This window comes from Carassius gibelio, chromosome A3, assembly GCF_023724105.1.
Source record: "Carassius gibelio isolate Cgi1373 ecotype wild population from Czech Republic chromosome A3, carGib1.2-hapl.c, whole genome shotgun sequence".
NCBI lineage: Eukaryota > Metazoa > Chordata > Actinopteri > Cypriniformes > Cyprinidae > Carassius > Carassius gibelio.
Window position 1 is genome coordinate 21,810,451 of NC_068373.1, and position 21,014 is coordinate 21,831,464.

The 21,014-nt window shown below is 37.1% G+C and overlaps 1 protein-coding gene across 1 annotated transcript in view; it reads left to right on the forward strand.

Annotated features, from left to right (window-relative positions):
* Nucleotides 1-19,769, forward strand: part of LOC127952148 (guanine nucleotide-binding protein subunit alpha-12) — a 28,501-nt gene extending 8,732 nt beyond the window's left edge. The window contains exons 2-4 of the mRNA XM_052550479.1: nt 2,641-2,856; nt 16,509-16,559; nt 17,249-19,769. Of these exons, the coding sequence (XP_052406439.1) occupies nt 2,641-2,856; nt 16,509-16,559; nt 17,249-17,818 (837 nt within the window). The 3' untranslated portion in view covers nt 17,819-19,769. The remainder of the gene's footprint in view (nt 1-2,640; nt 2,857-16,508; nt 16,560-17,248) is intronic.
* Nucleotides 19,770-21,014: the final 1,245 nt, after the last annotated feature.

Here is a 21,014-nt window from a genome sequence, read left to right on the forward strand (position 1 = left end):
TGATAGTACTGCAGTTATTATCAAGAAAAGTCAATGGCCTTATGTTACATTTACAAAGTGTCTCATGATATTCCTGCTCTTCCACAGAGCTCAACCCTCCTGGTAACTGCCAAAGGCTCAGTTCAGGGTTTTGTGTATTCGTTGTTATGCTTGGAAGCGAAGAGGCTCATTACGGAAGTTTAGTTTCAGTGCGATTGCTGTTCTCAACAGAGCTTTCTGGAGATGTTTTCATTTTTGGCTTCAGAGTTGAGTGTTTCAGTTCTGGGATCTTTTGAATATACATGTCGTGACTGAGTGGTTGCAGTCTATGCTTCTTCTAAATCAGGGGTCTGCAACCTTTTCAGCATGATGTGTCTTTTTTTTTCTGGTTAACCACAGTGCCAACAAAACCCCCCATTTTTAAATTATTTTTTACACTTTTTTTTATAAATTGTTTTTTAAACTTTTCAAAAGTTTCATGAATAACATAGATACAGTGTGACAGTACGGAAGGAACATCAGTGTATGTGTGTATGTGAGAAGGCCAATGCATTAAAAGTGTACAGTTTAATCACTGTTCTAAATTGATGCACCCCCCCTCACACACACACACTGCTGGCACACAGATCTGAGATCACGCTGTGCAAAAAGTAACATTCAGAAAGCTCATAAACTTGCCGCGTGACTTTTATTAATCGATACTGAATCGCTACATTATATATCTCAGCACGGAGGGGGGTAAAATGTTGCTGTTTTTAAGTAACTAAAAACTCAGCTTCATTGTTTGAAGACAGAGAGAGACGCAGACAATTTACACATCTCTCTGTCTCTTTCTCTATCTCTTTCTCTCTCTCTCATTCTCAGAATGGCCATATTTGAGAAAAAAATGTGAGTAGTTTGCATCACTGGATATAGCTGTCGGTCATTTAACATTTCTATTGTAAAATATATCGTTAAAAGTTGACTAATATTAAATGATTTGCAGCTTCATCTAAGCTTGCCCTCTTTAACGTTAAACTCACGCTTCGCATTCTGCTTCTACAGGATCAACAGTAAACCCTGCTTACTTTGATTTGATTGGCAATTTCAGTCATTTTGACCGCTGAGGCTTTGATCTGAAGCTCTATGTGCAGCAGTCGCACATGCATGAGTAGACTAGCGGAAGTTAATTCTCACACTTTAATAGTATTTATACCTCCTAACAGGCTATGTGACTTAAAATATATGTATGCAGTTTTCCCTATTGCTAGTGAGCCAGCGATTATCCCTCTGCGTGCTACTGTTAGTACACGTGCCGTAGGTTGCCGACCCATATTCTAAATGCAGTACAAACACACTTCAGATTCATCTTTATATATTTTAAGGGACCATATTCTTGACTGATATATTATACTTTTCTTAATTTGTAGTATTTTGTATTTTTTTGTGTGTGTGCAATTTTTCCCCCCGAGGTACAATTATAATGCTAGTCAAGGTTTTTTTTGCCTCAAAAGAGTAGTAGTTTTACAAAATGTTCTACCTTCTTTCTGACATTTTTGTTTAAAGGCCTGTTCACACCAATGCAAGAAATTTGGTCAGATTTTCACATTTGAAATTTGTCCATTCAGACTGATTTGTAAGAAGAGTAGCGTGACAGACACAGTGATGAAGCTCGTATGTGTTTGCAGTACACAAGGCAAGGACGGTTAAGACAGCTGACTCCACTGTGTGGCCCTGTCTCTCTCTCTCTCTCTCTCTCTCTCTCTTTCTCACACACACACATGCGACGCACAAAACTCTGCATTTGAACATTCAATTGCAAATACTTTAACTAATTAAAAAAAAAAATACTTACAGTAACTGATTCAGAAGTGCCAGGTTGTAGTAGCAAAGTCAGAATTACCTCCTCTCCTAGGTTCACGAAACGGTCGTCCATAAAATGCATTGCTGTTCTGTTGTAAGTAATCTTAAAGATTCCTAAATGCATCTACTTTCGGAAGGCCAAATAAAGTGCTTTTGCTTTCACCTAGATACACACAGCATCTCCCTGACACACTAACTGCGGTTACTGAAACCACGCCTTCTTTGTGTGAACATTTGGGCGGCATTACAAAAATATTTCCACATAGTGACGTGGACATGAGGGGGCGGGTTTGAATGAGCCGTTTTAGGGGGGCGTGGCAGAGTCGCTACTTTTATAAAGAATATCTTTTTGGATTTGAGACTTTAGTCTTTCAATTGCAATTTCACACATTTCTACATGGACCAAAAGCTTGTAACACTCCAAAGAGAAAGGAAAAATTTTAATGGCAACACTCTTTAACACTCAGTGAAACATGTACAAAAGGTATTAAAACCAAAATAAAATGTATCTGGTCAATTCGATTTTAAGACTTTTAAGACTTTGATAATTATTTGTCGCTTTTAACATAAACAGTTGGTAAGTGGCTTGAAACTGAGCGTGGGAGATTTACAGAGACAGAATTCTAGCAGGTTTAAAGTGTGCTGTGGGTGTTACATGAAGACGTTGCAACTATCATTATTTTGTCTCCAGAAGAATTGTTTCATCATGCTGTTATAGAAGCTCAGCTCCAGAAGACACTCCCTGCTGCTATTATACACTCCAGAGAAACATGGCATTAATTCTCTCTCTCCTTCTCTTTGTTTTTCTTCTTCTCAAAGGGGATGCGGGTACTAGTGGATGCCCGAGACAAACTTGGCGTTCCTTGGCAGAACTCTGAGAATGAGAAGCATGGCATGTTTGTTATGTCCTTCGAAAACAAAGCAGGCATGCCCGTCGAACCCTGCACCTTTCAGCTGTATGTCCCAGCCCTGCAGGCACTCTGGAATGATAGTGGCATCCAAAAAGCCTACAGCCGACGGAGTGAGTTTCAGCTGGTGAGTGTAACCACAATACATTTCCTGAAAACCTGTGCCATCTGGATATTCTTCACAGGAAGAGCCACAGGGCTCTTTCGGTAGTTGGCAACATGTGTTCTCATAAAACAAATAATCTATTATTTACCTGGGATAAGTGCACTGCTCAAGGGCACATTCAGGTAACAATTTAATTAACCTTTGGAATATATAGTGATATTATTAAGTCAGATTCTTTAGGGAAAATAATTTGGCTAAATAAATACAAATACATAATTAATTTGTATTAATAATAATTAATTAAGTGCACTACTGTTAAAAAGATTTAGTTTTTTTTTTTTTTATATTCTTCATGCAAGGTATACATTTTACAAGTAAATGTGTTCACTGAGAATCAAACCCATGATCTTTGCCAGTTGATAGCCAATAGGTTATGGGAAATATGGTAATATTTCAGTGTCGTTTAGATGGAAATCTTTGGCCTAGCTATTAAAGCTAGACACTGGGAGACCTTAATTAAGCCTGCTGAGTGCAGAAAAGCAGAGGAAGCTTGACTTATTTATGTTCATCTCATCTCAGCGTGTACTTTGCCACAGGACTTTAATGAGATCGGAAGCTGTACACAGGAGTCTCTCAAACTCGAATCGCTATGACTGTGCACTGGAGCGATGCGATTCACATACACCTCTCTGTCACAATACCTCTGGATCTTTATGAATTTTTAAGCTTTGCTGAGAGTCCTGAAGATCTAGGTCAATGGAGCAGGATGGAGGACAGAATAGACTGCGAGGAAACCTGTGAGGAAATGGCACAAATTTCCCTTCATGCATGAGATGGTTTGCCTTCTTAATGCTCATGTTCTTTTGTCTATAAAGAAAGGGGAAAAATCTTCATAAAATGCCTTGACCTTTTTGAATAGCTCTTGACCTTTTTGCTATGGTCATACTAATTTCAAAGGCTAAGAACATAGGTCTGTAATCTGATATCTGTCTTTGGCTCTTATATGAGGAGTTCATTTGTGGACAGAGTTCTGCCCTCAAAACCCGCTGCATTTTTGTGTCTTTTTCACAAGTGGGTTTGCATCACTGGCTCATGCTATACACAAACAGTCTTGTTTTCTTAAGGAATTTCTGTAAATCCAAAATAATAATAATAATTATTATTATTATCACAGTGTCATAAGACATTTGGATGAAGCAAGTTATAGATCAGATATTACTCAGATTGGACATGTTATTGTATGCTCAATTTAGATTTTAACAATGATTTTGTCAAACTTTAATTGTGACTCAATTTTTTTTTTTAATGTTTAACATTTTTAATGACCAAGTTCAGTAGTGATATTTGTATAGCAGGGTGGCAAAATGCCTACATATATTTAATGCTGATATAGCCTATAATACAAATGAATGATAGTAGATAAGATTTTCACGAAATGCTGAAATTATTTCAATATGAACTTATATTAAAAAAAGAAGAACAAAATACAGGATCTTTGTAGATTCTGGATCTAACAATGACCAGAAGGGCAATTTATGCTACAGTAATGTTTTAAAGATAGACCAGGAAAGAGATGGAAGTGAGTATTCCAGAGTAGTATGGTTAAATATTTTAGAAAAAAATATTCCATCTAATTAACAGATCTCTGCTATGCAATGTCTGTTGTTTTTTCCCATTGCAAAAGAAGATTAAAAGAAAAAAACATAACCCAAAACACAGCACTTTAACTATAGAGAAAACTAGAGAATGACTGAGTTGAAACCTAGTGCATCAAATAATGGATAAAAAATAATAAATACAGTCAAATCAGAACATCTTACATCTAAAAATCTTGTAACATCCATCATCTAGGGGAATAAGCTTTTTAAGTATACTTGTCACTGTAAAGCCATTATTTGCATATGTTTTGCCTTAATGGAACATGTGTGACGTCTGTGGAGTTTGACCCTGCTGTTTTTCCTTTCGGTCTGTGACATGAGTCTTCTGACCCTATATGGGTCATTACGTTGAACTGGCCATCTGGGCTAAAGGGTTGGTGCCCCAGCCTCCCTCAGTCTCTTTTTTTTTTCTCTCCTCTGTGAAGGCCTGTTTGTTTGTGAGTCCATTCAGAAGCCAGCGAGTGGGAGGACATTACAGCACTCAGCCTGTCTGACTGAGTAACTCCTGTTATTGACAGAGGCCCAGAATTAACCCTGTCGTACAAGACTTTGTTTATACCCTTAACAAAAGTGTGCCTATGGAAATGCTGCTTTCTTTTTTTTCTTCACTGAAAGTCTCTTTTCAACCAGTCCTACTCTGAAACATATGCAGTAGAGAACTGCAAGTTGTACATTCTAATGAGACCGGAAAATCTCTATAGATCCCACAAACTGTACACAAAAGGTGGGGTCCAAATATCAGAGATCGCATTGAATCATTTCAGAATCTGAAATACACCATGAGGTTAACGGCTGTTGAACATTTAAAACCAAAAAACATTATGACCCGGAATTTGTGAAATTGCTCAAACAATGCTATGTACAGATGGTGTTGATCTACTTCCAGTGAAACTCCAAATGCTCTTGGGATCATCTCAACATGATCAACGTCATCAAGTTTTTCATTTACTTCCAGAGTTAATCCATGCCTTTGTGAGGATCTTGGCCCGGATTCTACCAGTGTCTGCTCCATTCTTCCAGCTATTGGTAGGATTATGGCGGTGCAAGGGAAGGCCTTCTGTACTCAGTTGTAGTCTATTAGAGGATCTCTTTAGGGAAAAGCATTGGCATTGACCATGAGAAACAAACATGCAACCCTAAATTAATGTCAGAAATCCGTATGACCATTGAATTTGATAAATGTTATGGGATTGTATTGAGTTGGCTGAATGGATGTTGATAAATCTCTGTGATTTGAGTTTAATGGTTGAGTGATGTGATTTGTGCTGAGATGTAATTTCCAGTATTCCAGTATTTATGGGAAAAATGTAAAGGAAAACCGGCTTTGATGTAAGACTAGCACATTAAATGCAAAAAGACAAAAAACAAAAAATGGACTGGATCCATTGTCAATGAGGCTGCCAGAATCACAAGACTCGTCGTTAGCGGGAATGCGGCGCTGGTCATATTGTGATTGGACACAAACGTTGCTATGTTTGAAGGCTGCGGAGAGTTCATGGACAGGAAGTCTGTATTGCTGCTTTGTTGAAGGCTGACGCTGCTGCCCCCCAAAAAACCACACTAGATCTAAGCCACAGCCCAGACCAGAGAAGAGATCTGTCTGTGCAATGCAGCTTCACCACAGTTGAGTCAGAGCCATCATAAATTCCTTGCTGAAAAATTCACAATAATATTCATATCCATTTTTTTTTTTATTTAAAGGTTGGATTGCTTGTATATCAAGTAAAGTGAGACACTCTGTTGAATAATCATTGTAAAACATTTTGAATATTTTTCGGATTTTTTTGGAAAGCTTAATTCTTTCCAAATTATATTAAATGATTTGATTCGAAACTAAAATTGAAAATAGTGTTATTTCACTGTTACTAATATTGGCAGAAGCTGTGCGTCCATAACAGGATGATTTGTAACAAAGACTGTGTTTTGTATTATGGATCATATTTCACCTCTAAATTAACAAAAACATTACATTTTGCATAAAGAAAATGGTGCCATTAAAGATTTTTGCATTGTGACATTATTATAGTAAAACAGATAACAACAGACTATGCACAATTATTTTAATTATTTAAAAAAAATGTAATATGCATTAATGAAAGGCAAAGAACAAATGCTTCTATGAGGTACGAATACTCAGTTACTCATGATTATCCTTAACTGTGATAAAAATAACATTAAAAGAAAAAAAATAAATCATTAAAATAAAAGCTCTTAAACAGGTTCCATTTTGCTAATGCAAAATATAACTTTCAAAAATATAATAATTTCCATAAAAAATAAAAAGGTAATTGTCTCATGATTACGACTATTTTCTCGTAATAGTGCCTCTATTTGTATGCTTACAAAGTTACTTTATATCACACAATATGGCTTTAAATTTCATAATTGTTATTTGCATTTTGCAAATGTAACGTTATATCTCACAATAGCTGTTTACATGCACCCAAATAATCAGTTTCTAATTGGATTGATGGCCCAGTCAGCCTTCATGTAAACACTGAGCTTGATGCAATTCAATTTCGATCGGATTGAAAGGGGTGATGTAGATCTGAAATAATACAATCAACAGGAAACATTTGGCATTAAATCTGACTACTTTTTCAAAACTACCTCGCACACAATCACATTATGCCATGGGATGATCATCTTCTAGTCTGTTGTCATTGTTGTTACCATAAAAACATGAAGAAGATGTTTAATTGATCATTTTTATTTTGTCCCATGATAGTTATGGCCTGATGAATGGTGATATTCCAGTTTTTCTGCATCTGTGTTTTGTAGCACCTCTGTGAGAGCTTTTGTCAGAGGACAAGATCTATGTTTGTTAAATGCGAAGGCCCAGTTATATTTCATCCTGACATATATTTTTGGAAAACCGTCTTAGCCATAACAGGGAAGCTTGCTGGGATTTTGCCAATGAAATAATCTGCAGAAGGGGTAATGATGCCCCTTTGTAAGATGGTAAAAGAGAGGGTGGGGGTGTCATTTACACAGAGAACCCTCCCAAATGACAGTGGGCCTTATCCCGTGAGCTTCAGCACATAAAACCACATAGAACATCATTATATATGCTGAGACATTCCATTAGTGAGCTTTTTATCTCATGTACACAAATAGCAGAAATGAAGACATATTTCAGGTTTCACATACCCGCCCCACATAAGAACATTTCAGTTCGTGACCCGAGAAAGATACCCCTGCCGCTGCCCAAAAGCTGGGCGGCATTCAACATTCCTCAGGGAGATTGATGTTGCTGGGATGTGTCTTAAATTCCTCACGGCTGAAAATAAGATGGGTGCTGGTAAGCTTCCTGTTACCCCACTTTTTCTGTACAAGACGTTTTAATGAGATTCCTGGCAGTAGAACGAGCCACCGTGCTGTGCGTAGTTACCCAGAAACAACAATTTTAAGGATGATCTTTAATCGTTTACGATGCCTCCTGGAGGTCTCACCGAGCCCGGGCCTGCCTCGCTCTATTTTTCTGTTTCCATTCTGTAAATGTGGGGCACATTTAAATTGTTTAATGGTCACAGAGGGCCAATCCAGAATATATAAAGTGAATCCATACAGAGGAAGGGTGTATTTGTTTTCTGAGCAGACTAGAAGCGATTGCTTATAGCAGAACATAAGCCTTCCTCAGAAGAGCTGGAGATAAGCAGAACAGAGCACATTCCTGAGCCGCTGCAGCGTAGATCTCCAGAGACTGGTCCAGCCAGCATAGACATCAGCACAACACGAACACAACCAGAAGTCAGTGCATGTCTACTTCTGTCAGAAGCTAGTACGTCTTCTCCATGTTTTCTGCAGAGAAATGGATTACTCATGCATGTGTCCTTACAAAACCGAATGACGTTCCCTTTTTAGAACACTAAAGAACATGTTTTGCAGAATGTCCGAGCTGCTATTTTTTGCATGCAATATTTTACAGACAAGCGTCTTTACATGGCCTATTTGAATGCAAACAAGAATGAGCTGGAAAAGTGCAGCTTCAAAATCATCCTAAACAACAAGAATGTTCAGTTCATGTCAAAACGGATGCATTAAAAACTTTTTTATTTATTTATTAAAATCTGACCAATTTGGTTTTTATCATTATGGTGTGAACAGACAGTGAGTGGAAAGAAGTTCACTCTCAGCTTTTTATTAAGTAAATATTTTCCAGATGATATTTGAATAATTTTTCTCACACGTTATAGGTTTCATACAGTACATAAAAGGCTATACCATTTTAATTTGAGAAGGGGGTCCCTTGCATTCTGAGATATCCTTGGCATCAATGATTTCAACATCTGTTTGGAAAAAAACTGAATAAATGATGAGAGAATGTTAATTTCCCTTTAAATCCCTTTGGATCATGAATGTTGCATACTTCTCATTAAGGATATCTTTCATTTCTGGCTTGCGGCATCTTAATTTGTATCGGCACCTCCCTAGACTTTGCGCTTTTGTCAGTCCACTCTTCTTATTAAATCAGTCTGGCTTCTCTCTCCAGCGGATGTGGCTGCGATTACTGCTGAGTGTTTGTGGACGCTGGGGCAGAGTGTGCTTAGTCAATAGTTGCCTGGTTTTTACACACTCTGTAATTAAAGTAAATCCGTCTAAGAGTGTGTGCAATACGCTGTCGTAGAAGAGTGCTGAGCTGTAGGAGAACTTTTCTCGCTGAGTCCTGCCACTCCTTTGGCTGTGGCCAGTGTAAATAATGCCCTATTGTTGCTCAGTTGACTCCCGGTCAAAGGGTAACACGCTCCACCCCGGAACATAGCCAGACTTACTCATACAGCTGGGATATAGAGTATAGACACTGGACTGGGGCATTCAGAGCCCGGTTTGAAATGTATGAGAAGTGAATAAATGGAGGAAACCCAGACTCAATGTCATTCATGGTTCAGAGAGAGTTACGGTTAATTACTGCCGTTAATCGGTGGTGGCGAGATTGATGAAGGCATACTGACCAGATGTTTTGTGAGTTTTGGCCGAGATGTTTGCTGAGATCACTTCCAGAAAACATTTTATTAATTCCTCAAGTTTTCTTATTCATTTAAGCAGGGAATGAGGCAGATTAGATAAATAGCTTTGCTACTAAATGGCTTCTTGACATCATTGCTGCTTTCAAAATTGTTCATGTTCTTCCACTGAATTGTTTCCCATAGCTAATCTATAAAAATAGCTTAAAAGCAATTTTAATACTTCCTCCATTTAGGGCATCCGGAAAAGAAAATAGATATTTATATTTCACTATATTTAGATAATCTTTTCCATCTTTTCTAAATAAACACATTCTTTACTTTTGTGGCAGACTTTGATGCAACTCGCGTCAGTTCTTCTGAGACAAAGTGGTGTTTCTTGCAGATTACAGTTTTACTTGCAGTAGGACAACAGGGTGAATCTAAAATGTGTGGGTGACATTTCACCCTCAAATCAAAGAAAAAAGTTATAATTTATTGCATAAAGGGAATGAATTTTCTTACTTTTATATACTTTTATATGTTTTGCATTTGTGACATTAATGCTAAAAATGCCAGTAATTACAGTTAATATTATCTCTGTGATATATTTTGATTTCTAATATAGTTTTAGATCGTCTTTTCTCTGCCATGTGCCAGTGCTATTCCTTAACAAAAGATCATATATAGACCTTGACCTGTAATCCAATGTCTTAAACAGCTAAACTCAATGTTTTCCAGATTCCTATCATTCCTACATCCCCTTTCTTCTGCTTTTTCTGAGCGTCATGTCCTCGCTAACTTCACTATAACCCCTCATTTCTCAGGAGACAGAATGGAAGTGACATGGCAGAGTGGTTTTTGACTCTGAGAGGTGTCAGTAGTGCATTCAGCCATATTTCTCTGACTGCTCTGTCGTCTGTCATGTGCTATCTGCAGACAGACTGTCAGGAGCGATAAATGTACGCTCATTTTGGCCTGCTCCTCCAGTGTCCTATCTGTCTGTCTGCCCTATCTAGGCCATTATAGTACAACTTAGTCAAAGTACTCTACAGGCATTGCTGAGGTTTGATATGACCATGACAAACACTTCCATTGCCTTGACATTCCTCAACTGGAGATTATACACCAAAGTTTTTTTACTTCTTATAATGGAAATAAAAGGTTTGTGCATTTTGTTTTTTGTCTTTTTTATCTTTTTTTTACTTTTACTACATTGTGATTCGGTCACAATGGTTATTAGTCTATAATGGATAACAATTTAAATTTTTAATAATTTTCTCATGCAACATTATCCACCTTTTTCCTGACATAAAAATGGGCGTCTCCATTTGTGAATTCTACGGGTGTAGCTTCCGGTCTCATTGGCGTCCAGCTATTTTTAGATGTATAAAACAGTTCGTTTTGCTGCTTGATATTGACAATTGATGTATCCTATCATATTATTTTAATCTGTTATCTTAATTAAGAACACACTGGTTTGTACTGCAAACAGTTTTAGCGTTTACTGCACGTTGTTATTCTCCTCGTTATTCACCTATATAAAACAGCAGTCTCACCCATAGGCTTACTTCTGCGTTGAGGAAACAGGTGGATTGCATGACTTCAGGAAACATGAAAAACAGTGTATAAGTCACTTTTTAAATATTTTTAAAGTGCTTTTAGGACCTTATTGCAGTCTGAAAGCTCTGCATTCATTGTAATGGCATTGAAGGTGTGATTCTTTAAAATGTCTCTTTATGTGTTTCATAGAAAAAAAAGAAAGAAAAGTCATATGAGAATGACATGTGAAACGCATGAGCTACATTATACACTACCAAAGATTAAGGGTCAGTAAGTTTTTTTTTTTTTTTTTTTTTTTAAAGAAATTAATACTTTTATTCAGCCAAGGGCATTATTGACCGAATTTTCAGTAGAGACACTTGTAATGTTACAAAACATTTCTATTTAATTTCTTATGAACTTTCTATTCATCAAAGAAACTCTGCAAAAAAATATTGTGGTTTCCACAAAAATATTAATCAGCACAACTGTTTTCAGCATTGATTATGAGCATCAAATCAGCTTATTAGAATGATTTCTGAATGATCATGTGAGTAATGATGCTGAAAATTCAACTTTATCATTACAGGAATAAATTATTATTATTAATTTTTTTATTTTACAATATATTAAGATTTAATTTTTCATATTTCACAATATCATTGTTTTTAACTATATTTTGAACCTTTGTGAGCAAACATTATAAATTGTACAGAGGTGTAACATATAAAGTGCATTACATTTAGTTTCCAGGATCATAATTGTTCTCTGGGAATGATAAGCTCAGAGAGACATTGATCAAATTGAGATTCCTCCATCAGCATGTTCAGTAAAGCTCAGTACATAATTCAGTACCGCTTTCATGTCCATGAGAAAAGTGTATGGATTAGCAGTAGATATTAAGTTCTGATCCCCTGTGAAACAGATGGTGAGTGGGCTGTTCTTACTGAAAACAGACCCAAGGGGAGCTCTGTACTGGAAGAGGATAAACTGACTTTACAGGCAGCCATATCCTTGGATGTTTGGCTGTTGTTGAAAACGTCACACACCCACACTGCTTTTCTTGACTATTCTTTTTTTTTTTTTTATCTCCCACTCTGTTTTTATTCCACCTGTCAGGGGTTTGTTTCCAGGCCTGTCTAGGGTCAGTCTCCCTGAGGGGCCACCATTAGGCGAATGGATAAGATATGAGCAGAACTGATTGAGGTGTGACACAGGAGAGAAAAGAGGAAAATACCCGCAGAGCCATAGAGTGTCGAAAGGAGGAGCAAAAACAGCGGCTCGGCTCTTAGTCTCACACTTTGATACACATTCTCAAATTACAGAGGACTTGACAGACTGTGTCTGCTGCTGAGGTCATGCCGCTGAGGTCACACTTAAATTCAGTCGAGGAAATGATGACGCAACAACTAACTGATAAAATCAATATACAGCCATAATAAAATGATCAACAATTCAGCAATTTCTCTATTAGTTGCATATGTCTTTATTAAAGACACTTTAAAATTGAACCAAATTCCATTAGAGCATTTATTATGAAATGCTTCAGACATATTGTTAGTTTGAAGCAATTGGCAACTACATTTGTTTGAAATAGAAATCGTTGGTAACATTAAATGTCTGCCACTTTTGATCAATTTAATGCATCTTTGGTGAATTAAAGTAGTAATTTCTCACTGACCCCAAACTTTTAAATGGCTATGTACACATATATAATTTTAAGCAGCATTCAGGCTCACAGCATTAGTTTTTTGTTTCTAGGAAAACAGCTCATGTTATTGTTAACATACCTCTGGCATAATGTAAGTCTCCAAACTGTTTTCAGAGTTCCCTGACGCTCATCCATTTTCCTTCTACTGGTCTCCTCCGATTCAGAAATCATAATAATAGTCTATCCGTAAAGATAAAAGGCGAAGTGTACGGTTACAGTTAGATCAACAGTGTGGGAGCAGCCCGAGGTTCTGTGAAGTTCTGGAGGTGAAGGAGCTCCATGTGGGGGATTAATGTGCGTTTTCTTCTCGCATCCAAACCAAATAGGCAATCCCACCCCAAGAACCGGGAAATCAGACTCTGTTTGTTTTGCGTGAGGATTATTTACATAGTCTGATATTTATGAAGGCAAGGCCAGACATCATTACTGCAGAAGAGGGCTGCTTTTCTCTCTGAAATGAGCAGAAATTAATTTCGAAGTTTTGCTATTGACTTGAAATTTTTTAGATATTTTGAATAATGTCTCAGCCCTTCTTTTCCAAATAGTGAAAATGAATGTGGGCTCCAAAAAATTATAAGATTTTACATTGCAAGCCCTTGGTTCATCACACAAAGCTATTGAATTGCATCAAAGTGACATTTAAGTCATCTTAAATGCTTAAATCTAATTTGCACTTCATTTGCAAAAAAAGGAACACACAGCTGTATTGCACTCTTCTAGATATACATTTGCTACCAAGAGCGAAATGAAAACATCCAGTGATCTGTTCTCAGTCACCGTGGAACAGTTATCCACCAACAAAGCACAGCTGCTGGATCTGGCAGTCGGACATCACTTCAGTAAGATCTCCACTCAATGCCGAGGAAGGTTTTACTGTCAGATATAACAAAGTGTGATGTGAAAAGAATCCCCTGATGGACCCGCTGAAACTTTAGAAAAGCATTCATCTCTTCCACTCAGCTTTGTTCACATGAGCTCTTTCCCAAGACGACACAGATGCTGTTTGTTGTAAATGGAGAATACTGCAAAGATTTGTCAGGGCTAGTTTTATGTCATGTGCTTCTCAAGATATATTTTTAACCTAAATGTGATTTCCTTCTAGGCATTTCCCTTAGTTGCTAGGATCTATATTTGAGTCAAGGGTCATGAGGACTGCCTTTAATTGGATCTCATTTCTGGAGATCTGCTGTTTATCTGAAGGAGACTGGGCCAGGATTGAAGCGATTGAGATCACCGCTGGGAAGGGAAGGGGTTAAGGCCTCCGTACATGGCCGTGCTCAATCATGCTTCCCCTTACTCACTGCACAAATACCCAAGGGCACACTTTCTTACATTGTGCTAAAGTTGTGGTGGTGCGTTGAGAGCGTAGATCTTTCCCACACTCTCTGCAGGCCTTCATGTGCATGTTGAGCTCAAATGGAGGGAGGAGGGTCAATGACCTGCAGCATAAACTTTTGTGAGGAGAAGGGACCAATCAGAGAGCCCAGATAAGGGTCGGTTGACAGTCCTGTGCTTTAGCTCTGTTCTACTGCAGCTTCTGACTATACTGCATTGGGATAAATTTACTCAGACAATATTTATATACATTTATTTAACTGTACTGTCAATGTTTTTGTCCATAACATTACCTCACAATATACCCATAAAGTGATTAAAAAGACTGAAAAAATAAAAAGGATCAGTTGGTTCAGGATTATAATAGCTTTGAAATTAGTTTTTATTTCAGTGCTGTCTTTTAATTTTTTACTTTTACTCAATTTAGTTTTGTTAGTTCCAACTTTTGACTTACTGTCACTTACTGTGTTAACTGTCACTGAAATAGAACAATATAAAATCTAGGTGCATTTTTATGATTAGTGAAAGCCATAAAGGTTTAAAAAGTTGTTATATACTGTGTATCTAAAATTCAATTAACTGTGTCAGTTTAGCTATAGAGTCATGGCAGTATATTTCAGCTTCAGTTTATTTCAACTGTATTTGTTTCAGCTAGCACATTTTATTTTTATTTTATTTTTATTTATTTTGGGGGGGGGCTTTATGCATTTTTTTTCTTACATTTTGATCTTATAACTAATAACACAATGCATAAATTAATAATGGTAGTTCATTATATTATATTATCATTATATTATGTTATATGATGCCCATATATAATATGTATTATATATTACCCATATTAAATATATATGGGCAATATATAGAATATGAAATACTTTTTATTTTTGTAATATCATTATTCAATGATATAATTATATGTAATTATGAATAAATATTTAGAAAATAATTTAAAGAAATGTATGTTTGTGTGTGTGTGTGTAATATACACATACATATATATGTTTTTATTGTGTGTGCATATTCTGCAGGGAGATTGGTAAAAGCCGCAGGCGCTGCTTTCAGATATCTTTGTGGTTTCCTGCCTGCGTGACATTAAACTCCGATGATGTTGTGCTGTGTATGTGTGTTGTGTGTAGGGTTGGGGTGTTGGGCTTCAGTCTGTTCTAGAGGGCCAGCGCTGTTCGACTAATCCCGTTTTCACACACAGCTGTTTCCTGTTGGGAACATGGGCCAGGCCAGGGGCCTTTGTGAGACACACACAAACTAGAGGACACAATTTGCTTTTCCAGACATTGTCCACTGAAACGCCAAGGCCACAGTGTCTGCCATCCAAAAGCCTGCGTGAAAACAACTCTGTCAGGAAATAATGCTCGACCCAGCAGTTTAGTTCATCTCTCTATTGCTTCATTCTAAGGAGTCTATTCTGTTAAGACAGAACATGTTTTTTTTTTTTGCTTGGAAAAGTCTGCAGATATTGGGCAATAAATACAGTTATCAGTAGATTGTGGCTTATGAAGACAGCAGACATAATTTATTCATGGACGAGACCAGTGTGAACATGCTGTACTGACTCCGATCACCCTGAATTTCAGACGTCTCATCAGTCAGCTTTATTTATGGATTGGGCTTTGACTTCTGACCTGATTCTCCCGTAGTTATAGGAGTGAAAGTCTGAGCTGGGTTCAGCACATAGAGCCTGCAGGCGTTCATTTGTAATGTTTGGAAATTGTAGGATTCATTTATTACAGCCAGCGTTCTGTAATGTAAACAGACCTTTAATGCAATGTGGTCATGACTGTAAAATGTGCTAATGTGCACTTAACCAAATGTTGGTCCATGAGAATGATTTTTCATCCGACTCCCTACAGCACTTTATGAAGTAACAGGAGATTATGAACATTATGTGTAAAAGCTACATTATAGAGTTAACTGGAGTTCTGCTGACGGGCACTTTGTGATATGAGTGTCCCACATAGTTCTCAGACAAAGATAGGAACATCCTGTTACTTTTAGACTTTCCATTCCTGAATTAGAACAGCTTTTGGGATTGTGTTGCCCTATTTGTTTTAATAAAAAGATTGAAAGAGAGTTTTGCAAATAAGTCACTATGTCAAAATAAGAACTGAGAATGTGTTTTTTTATTATTTTTTTTATTTTTTTACAGCTACACTAGTTTGGCGTCTGTAGTAAAGTTTTTGAAAGAAGTCTTTTATGCTCACTAAAGCGGCATTTATTTATTATTTATATTAACACATATGTAACAGTTTTCTATGTTAATTTAATTTCAAATGTAGTTTATTCAATGTAGTTTATAAATCCTTTAATCGATTACAGAACTGAAGAAATATATGTAAATATTATATATCATTTAATTGTTTCGTTTATTCTGCTTCATTTAAATTAAATCATAAATGTGAGTGAGCTGAAATGCCTGTTATTGCGCACAGAGTAAAACACTTGTTTTGTGGTCTTTTTTTACAGAGTGAATCGGTGAAATATTTCCTGGACAACTTGGATTGGATTGGACAACTGGTGAGTCAGGATAACACAGCATTATTTATTAGTGTCAGTTCTGCATGGTATATGATCATTCAATGTTTTAATGATGATATATCTATTAAATAAACAAAGGTAGCCATCTGGAGAGATAGTTAGTCAGAGAAGTGTTTTTTATATATTGTTTCCCAGCAGAGGTGGTGACACTGAAAATGAAAGTAAAATGGTCTCTTTGAGACTGATATTGGCCAAGGTTGGCAAGAACACATTGTGTGTCTCATATGAGTGATAAAAAGGCCTGGGAGTGTTTTGTGTGAGCACGGAAACCAAGGCCAAATCAGAACAAATACATGTTAGTTTGGGTGGGATGTGAGGCCTATGAAAACTGCTTTGGAGGTGATTTTGTCTGCCCTTTCGCCAATTTTCATTACGAGGTTTATGTTTATGACAAAAGATTGCCTAGAAACCACTCTTATTTTACTTTTGATCACATAGATTTTAAATGTAGCAGAATGTTTAAGTATGTTTTAGGTTGCACAAATGGATAAAAAAACAAAGCCCTACTAGAACGCAAAGCATCTGCTGTCCAAATAATAAGATTGCTAATAAAAAATATTTCAGATCAATTTATCTGAAGTAAATTGCTAAAATCTTTATAATCCTGCTGTCTAATGATAAACAGTGTATTTGCTGATGACTCAATTTTACTCAACCTGTTCTTACAGAATTATGTACCGAGCCGACAGGACATCCTATTGGCCAGGAAGGCCACCAAGGGAATTGTGGAGCATGATTTTGTCATTAAGAAGATCCCATTTAAGATGGTAGATGTGGGTGGCCAGCGCTCTCAGAGACAGAAATGGTTTCAGTGCTTTGACGGCATCACCTCCATCCTCTTCATGGTGTCCTCCAGCGAGTACGACCAAGTGCTGATGGAAGACCGTCGCACCAACCGCCTGGTGGAGTCCATGAACATCTTTGAGACTATAGTCAACAACAAGCTCTTTTCCAATGTGTCCATAATCCTCTTCCTCAACAAGATGGACCTTCTGGTGGAGAAGGTACGCAAAGTCAGCATTAGCAAACACTTTTCCGACTTCCGGGGAGACCCTCACCGACTGGAGGACGTGCAGGCCTATCTTGTGCAATGCTTCAACCGCAAACGTCGCAACCGCAGCAAGCCACTTTTCCACCACTTCACCACTGCCATTGACACTGAGAACATTCGCTTCGTCTTTCATGCGGTCAAAGACACAATTCTTCAGGAGAACCTTAAAGACATAATGTTGCAGTGACTTTTACAGGAATTTGATTTGTTTTGCCATTGTTTGAGTCCGTTTCCCATCCTATTGCAGGAGGAAATGCCTTCTTGACTTCATTTTAACCAATTTTACCAATGGCGAATGAAAATGACATGAATCTCTCTATGTCATCACTTATTTTAATGTCTTCCTGTGAAACAGGAACTTTGAAAACACCTTGGATTGAAATAAAACCAAGAACATTTAAGGGTTTTACAGTTTGTAAATTCAAAGACAATGAAACAGACGGACAATCAATCGTTATTGAGTATTTTCACCTCTTTTCTCAAGGATAAACACAATATTACACTGGCTCATCTCCCAAACAACATCCTAGAAATAAATCACAAACCTGCACTGAACATCCTGTTTGAACAAGTAGTTAATTTCATGTCACTGACAGGTTAGTTTTTTATTTAATCTTAACATTTAAATCACGTTTTGCTTTATCTATGCTTGTAAGTTTATAGATGACATGCAAAATTCTCATTAACAACTAAGCAGGGTTTTTGTACAAAGAGTGAAAAGGAGATTTCCGAAATGTTAATAGTCTCTTCTGCTTTTATGTGTCTCTTCACATTAAGCGGCAAGCTTTGAAATATAGATAGGGTCAAATCACTGGTTATGCCTAACACCACTAATAATGCATTAATGGTATTCTTTAAATGTCATTATTGCACAGCATATGTACTTTATGAGTATAAATATGATGTTAATCCTCTTGAAATGTGTGTAACCTGTGTAGTCAATGACTTTACAAGGAGTCAACCTTGTAATGTCAACCTGATGATGTTTGGGGACTGAGTTTTATTCTCCGGATCTTGATGAATGTCTGATGTGAACAGCTGTGCGTTACTATCCCGGACGAGCCCCCTATTTGTTGTGCCCAAGTTGCGATAAAATCATTTGAAACTACTTCATGAACTGGGTGTGAAGTGACTTCCTGGTGATGTCTTCAAATGCTAAGAAGTATTCTTTGTGGTTTGAGTTATTTTCCAGAGATCTAGTTTTGTCATCAGAAGTAGTCGCTGACTCACAGTATTCTTGGAGGACGAGTGGTTTCAATTTCAGTGCAGGTGTCCGCTTGTCAGAACTTTTTTTGGACATTGTTTTGTGTTATGGGAAAGCTTGAGATACGTTATCGAGTAGTTTTCAAGTTTTAACAAGAGCATCAAGCCCTTTTCTTGCATTCTTTCTTGTTTGTGGACTACAATGGAAACTGTGACTCATTTCTTGCGAAACAACATTGACACTGTTTCTCTGTGCCCTTAAGGTTTTTAAATTCTGTCCTTCCTCATAATTACCGCAGTGCCATGTTGGCTTACTGAAAGTTGGCAGGAAGGGATTTGATCTGAGATATTGGACACACCCTAAACCTTTGTCCCTGACAGCTAATCCCAGTGGAAGCCGAACGCATGCATTTACTGGAAGATCTCTGGCTTCCGACTGGATTCTTTCATTCAAGGCTGTGTTTGTCCTTGTTTCCTTTTTTAAGACCACAAATCCATTGGTAGAGTTTGAAAGTTAAATAGCGGAAAAGAAATGCAGACACAGTATGAAGGCTGGTAAAACTTGCAATCAAGAAAAGCATATGGCGTGTAATTAATTTGATTTAAATTATATTTGGGGAATGATAATCAAAGAAACTATTTCCAGTTGCAGTTGCAAGCTACTGAAGGTGATTTAACTACAGTATTTAATTAAGTTACATTTGCTGCTCTTGTGTTTTGTCCCTCTTAGGATCTCAAGAGTTTCACTATTAACAGGATGTCTACTTCAACACTCTTTCAGTGTTTATACTGTACTTTTTCAACTTTCAAATATTGCTTCCCTAACGTTTTAAGTATCCAGTGATTGTAAAAAGTGAGAAATTCCTGATTTTAACTTCGTTATGTGTGTTTTTGTATATAAGAACTGTTTAAATACAATAAAATGTTGAGTTATACTTTTGAGCTTGTTCTTATACAACTGCGTATTGCAACTTAAAATGCACTGTAAAAATATGCTGTTTAATTTACAGTAAAAACAGGAGGCTTTAGTTGCCAGATATTCACAGTAAAATGTATTATGGGATAGCATAGTGCCTGTATGTAAGTGATTTTAATATACAGATTTTTGAACATAAAATGAAGTGATATCAACCATTATAATACAGATTGTCCACTGGAATCCATATATGAAAAACTGAACGTTCTCCACTCTGTGCATGTCCTACACACGGCTTTGGGAGCAAGTTCAAACGAAGTCAAATAAACAGAGGTTATGCAAGAGTTAAGTTTTAAAGGAAGTGTTAGGAAGTTAGGAAGTCTGTGCTCAGTAAGTACCATTTTATCTTGAAGCTGAGATGCATCTTTATCGAAAAGCCACAGGTCTTTGCATCAAGCTGTTTTAGGCTTTATTGCATATAAGAGTTACTGAGAACATTACCTTTCCTATGAGGGAGCTAATGTTTGACTTAGAACAAAGGTCCTATAATGGTAAGATACATCTAAACAAATATTCCCCATGTAACCCTTGACAAATCCTCTGCTCAAGCAATAAGATAATGTCTAAGCACACAAAGTGCCTTTTCTAGGCTGACCAGGGCTTATTTGTTTGAGGTAAAACTCATGACTTGTGTTATACTTAGCCTACATTTCCTCCAGGCTGCGTTTCGTTGCACTTCAAAATTGAATGCTGATATTTAGTAATAAATAAGGGCAGCAGTCATTGTCAGACTGTTTAACAATGTTTCAGTCTGCCCTTTATTTTAATCTGCCTGCTAGGCCTGTGTCGGGCTTTCAAATACACATTAAATAGTGATTTTTCCAGTATCAGGGAGTGAGAGAAAATGTCAGATGTGACATATTAGCTTGAAAAGATGTGCCTTTAGGAACTTTACTGTTAGTAATCTAATCATAACTGCAAAACAAATTGGTAGAAGAACACAGATCATTACGGTGATGGCCAGAGTTTGTCCAGACACAGACAGAACAAATCATCTGACTCGTGCATGACTGGGAAATTTATCACTAACGAAAGACAAACAATATGAACTTCGAACTCCTTGCAACAAGAGCGCCCTCTAATGGTCATGTGTAAAGAGGCGTTTGTCTACTAAAAGGACCCCAACTTGAAAATCTTTATTTAACATACCACGAGGAAAAAGAAACAAAAAGGGATTAAAAAAATATACAAGGATTCTTATACT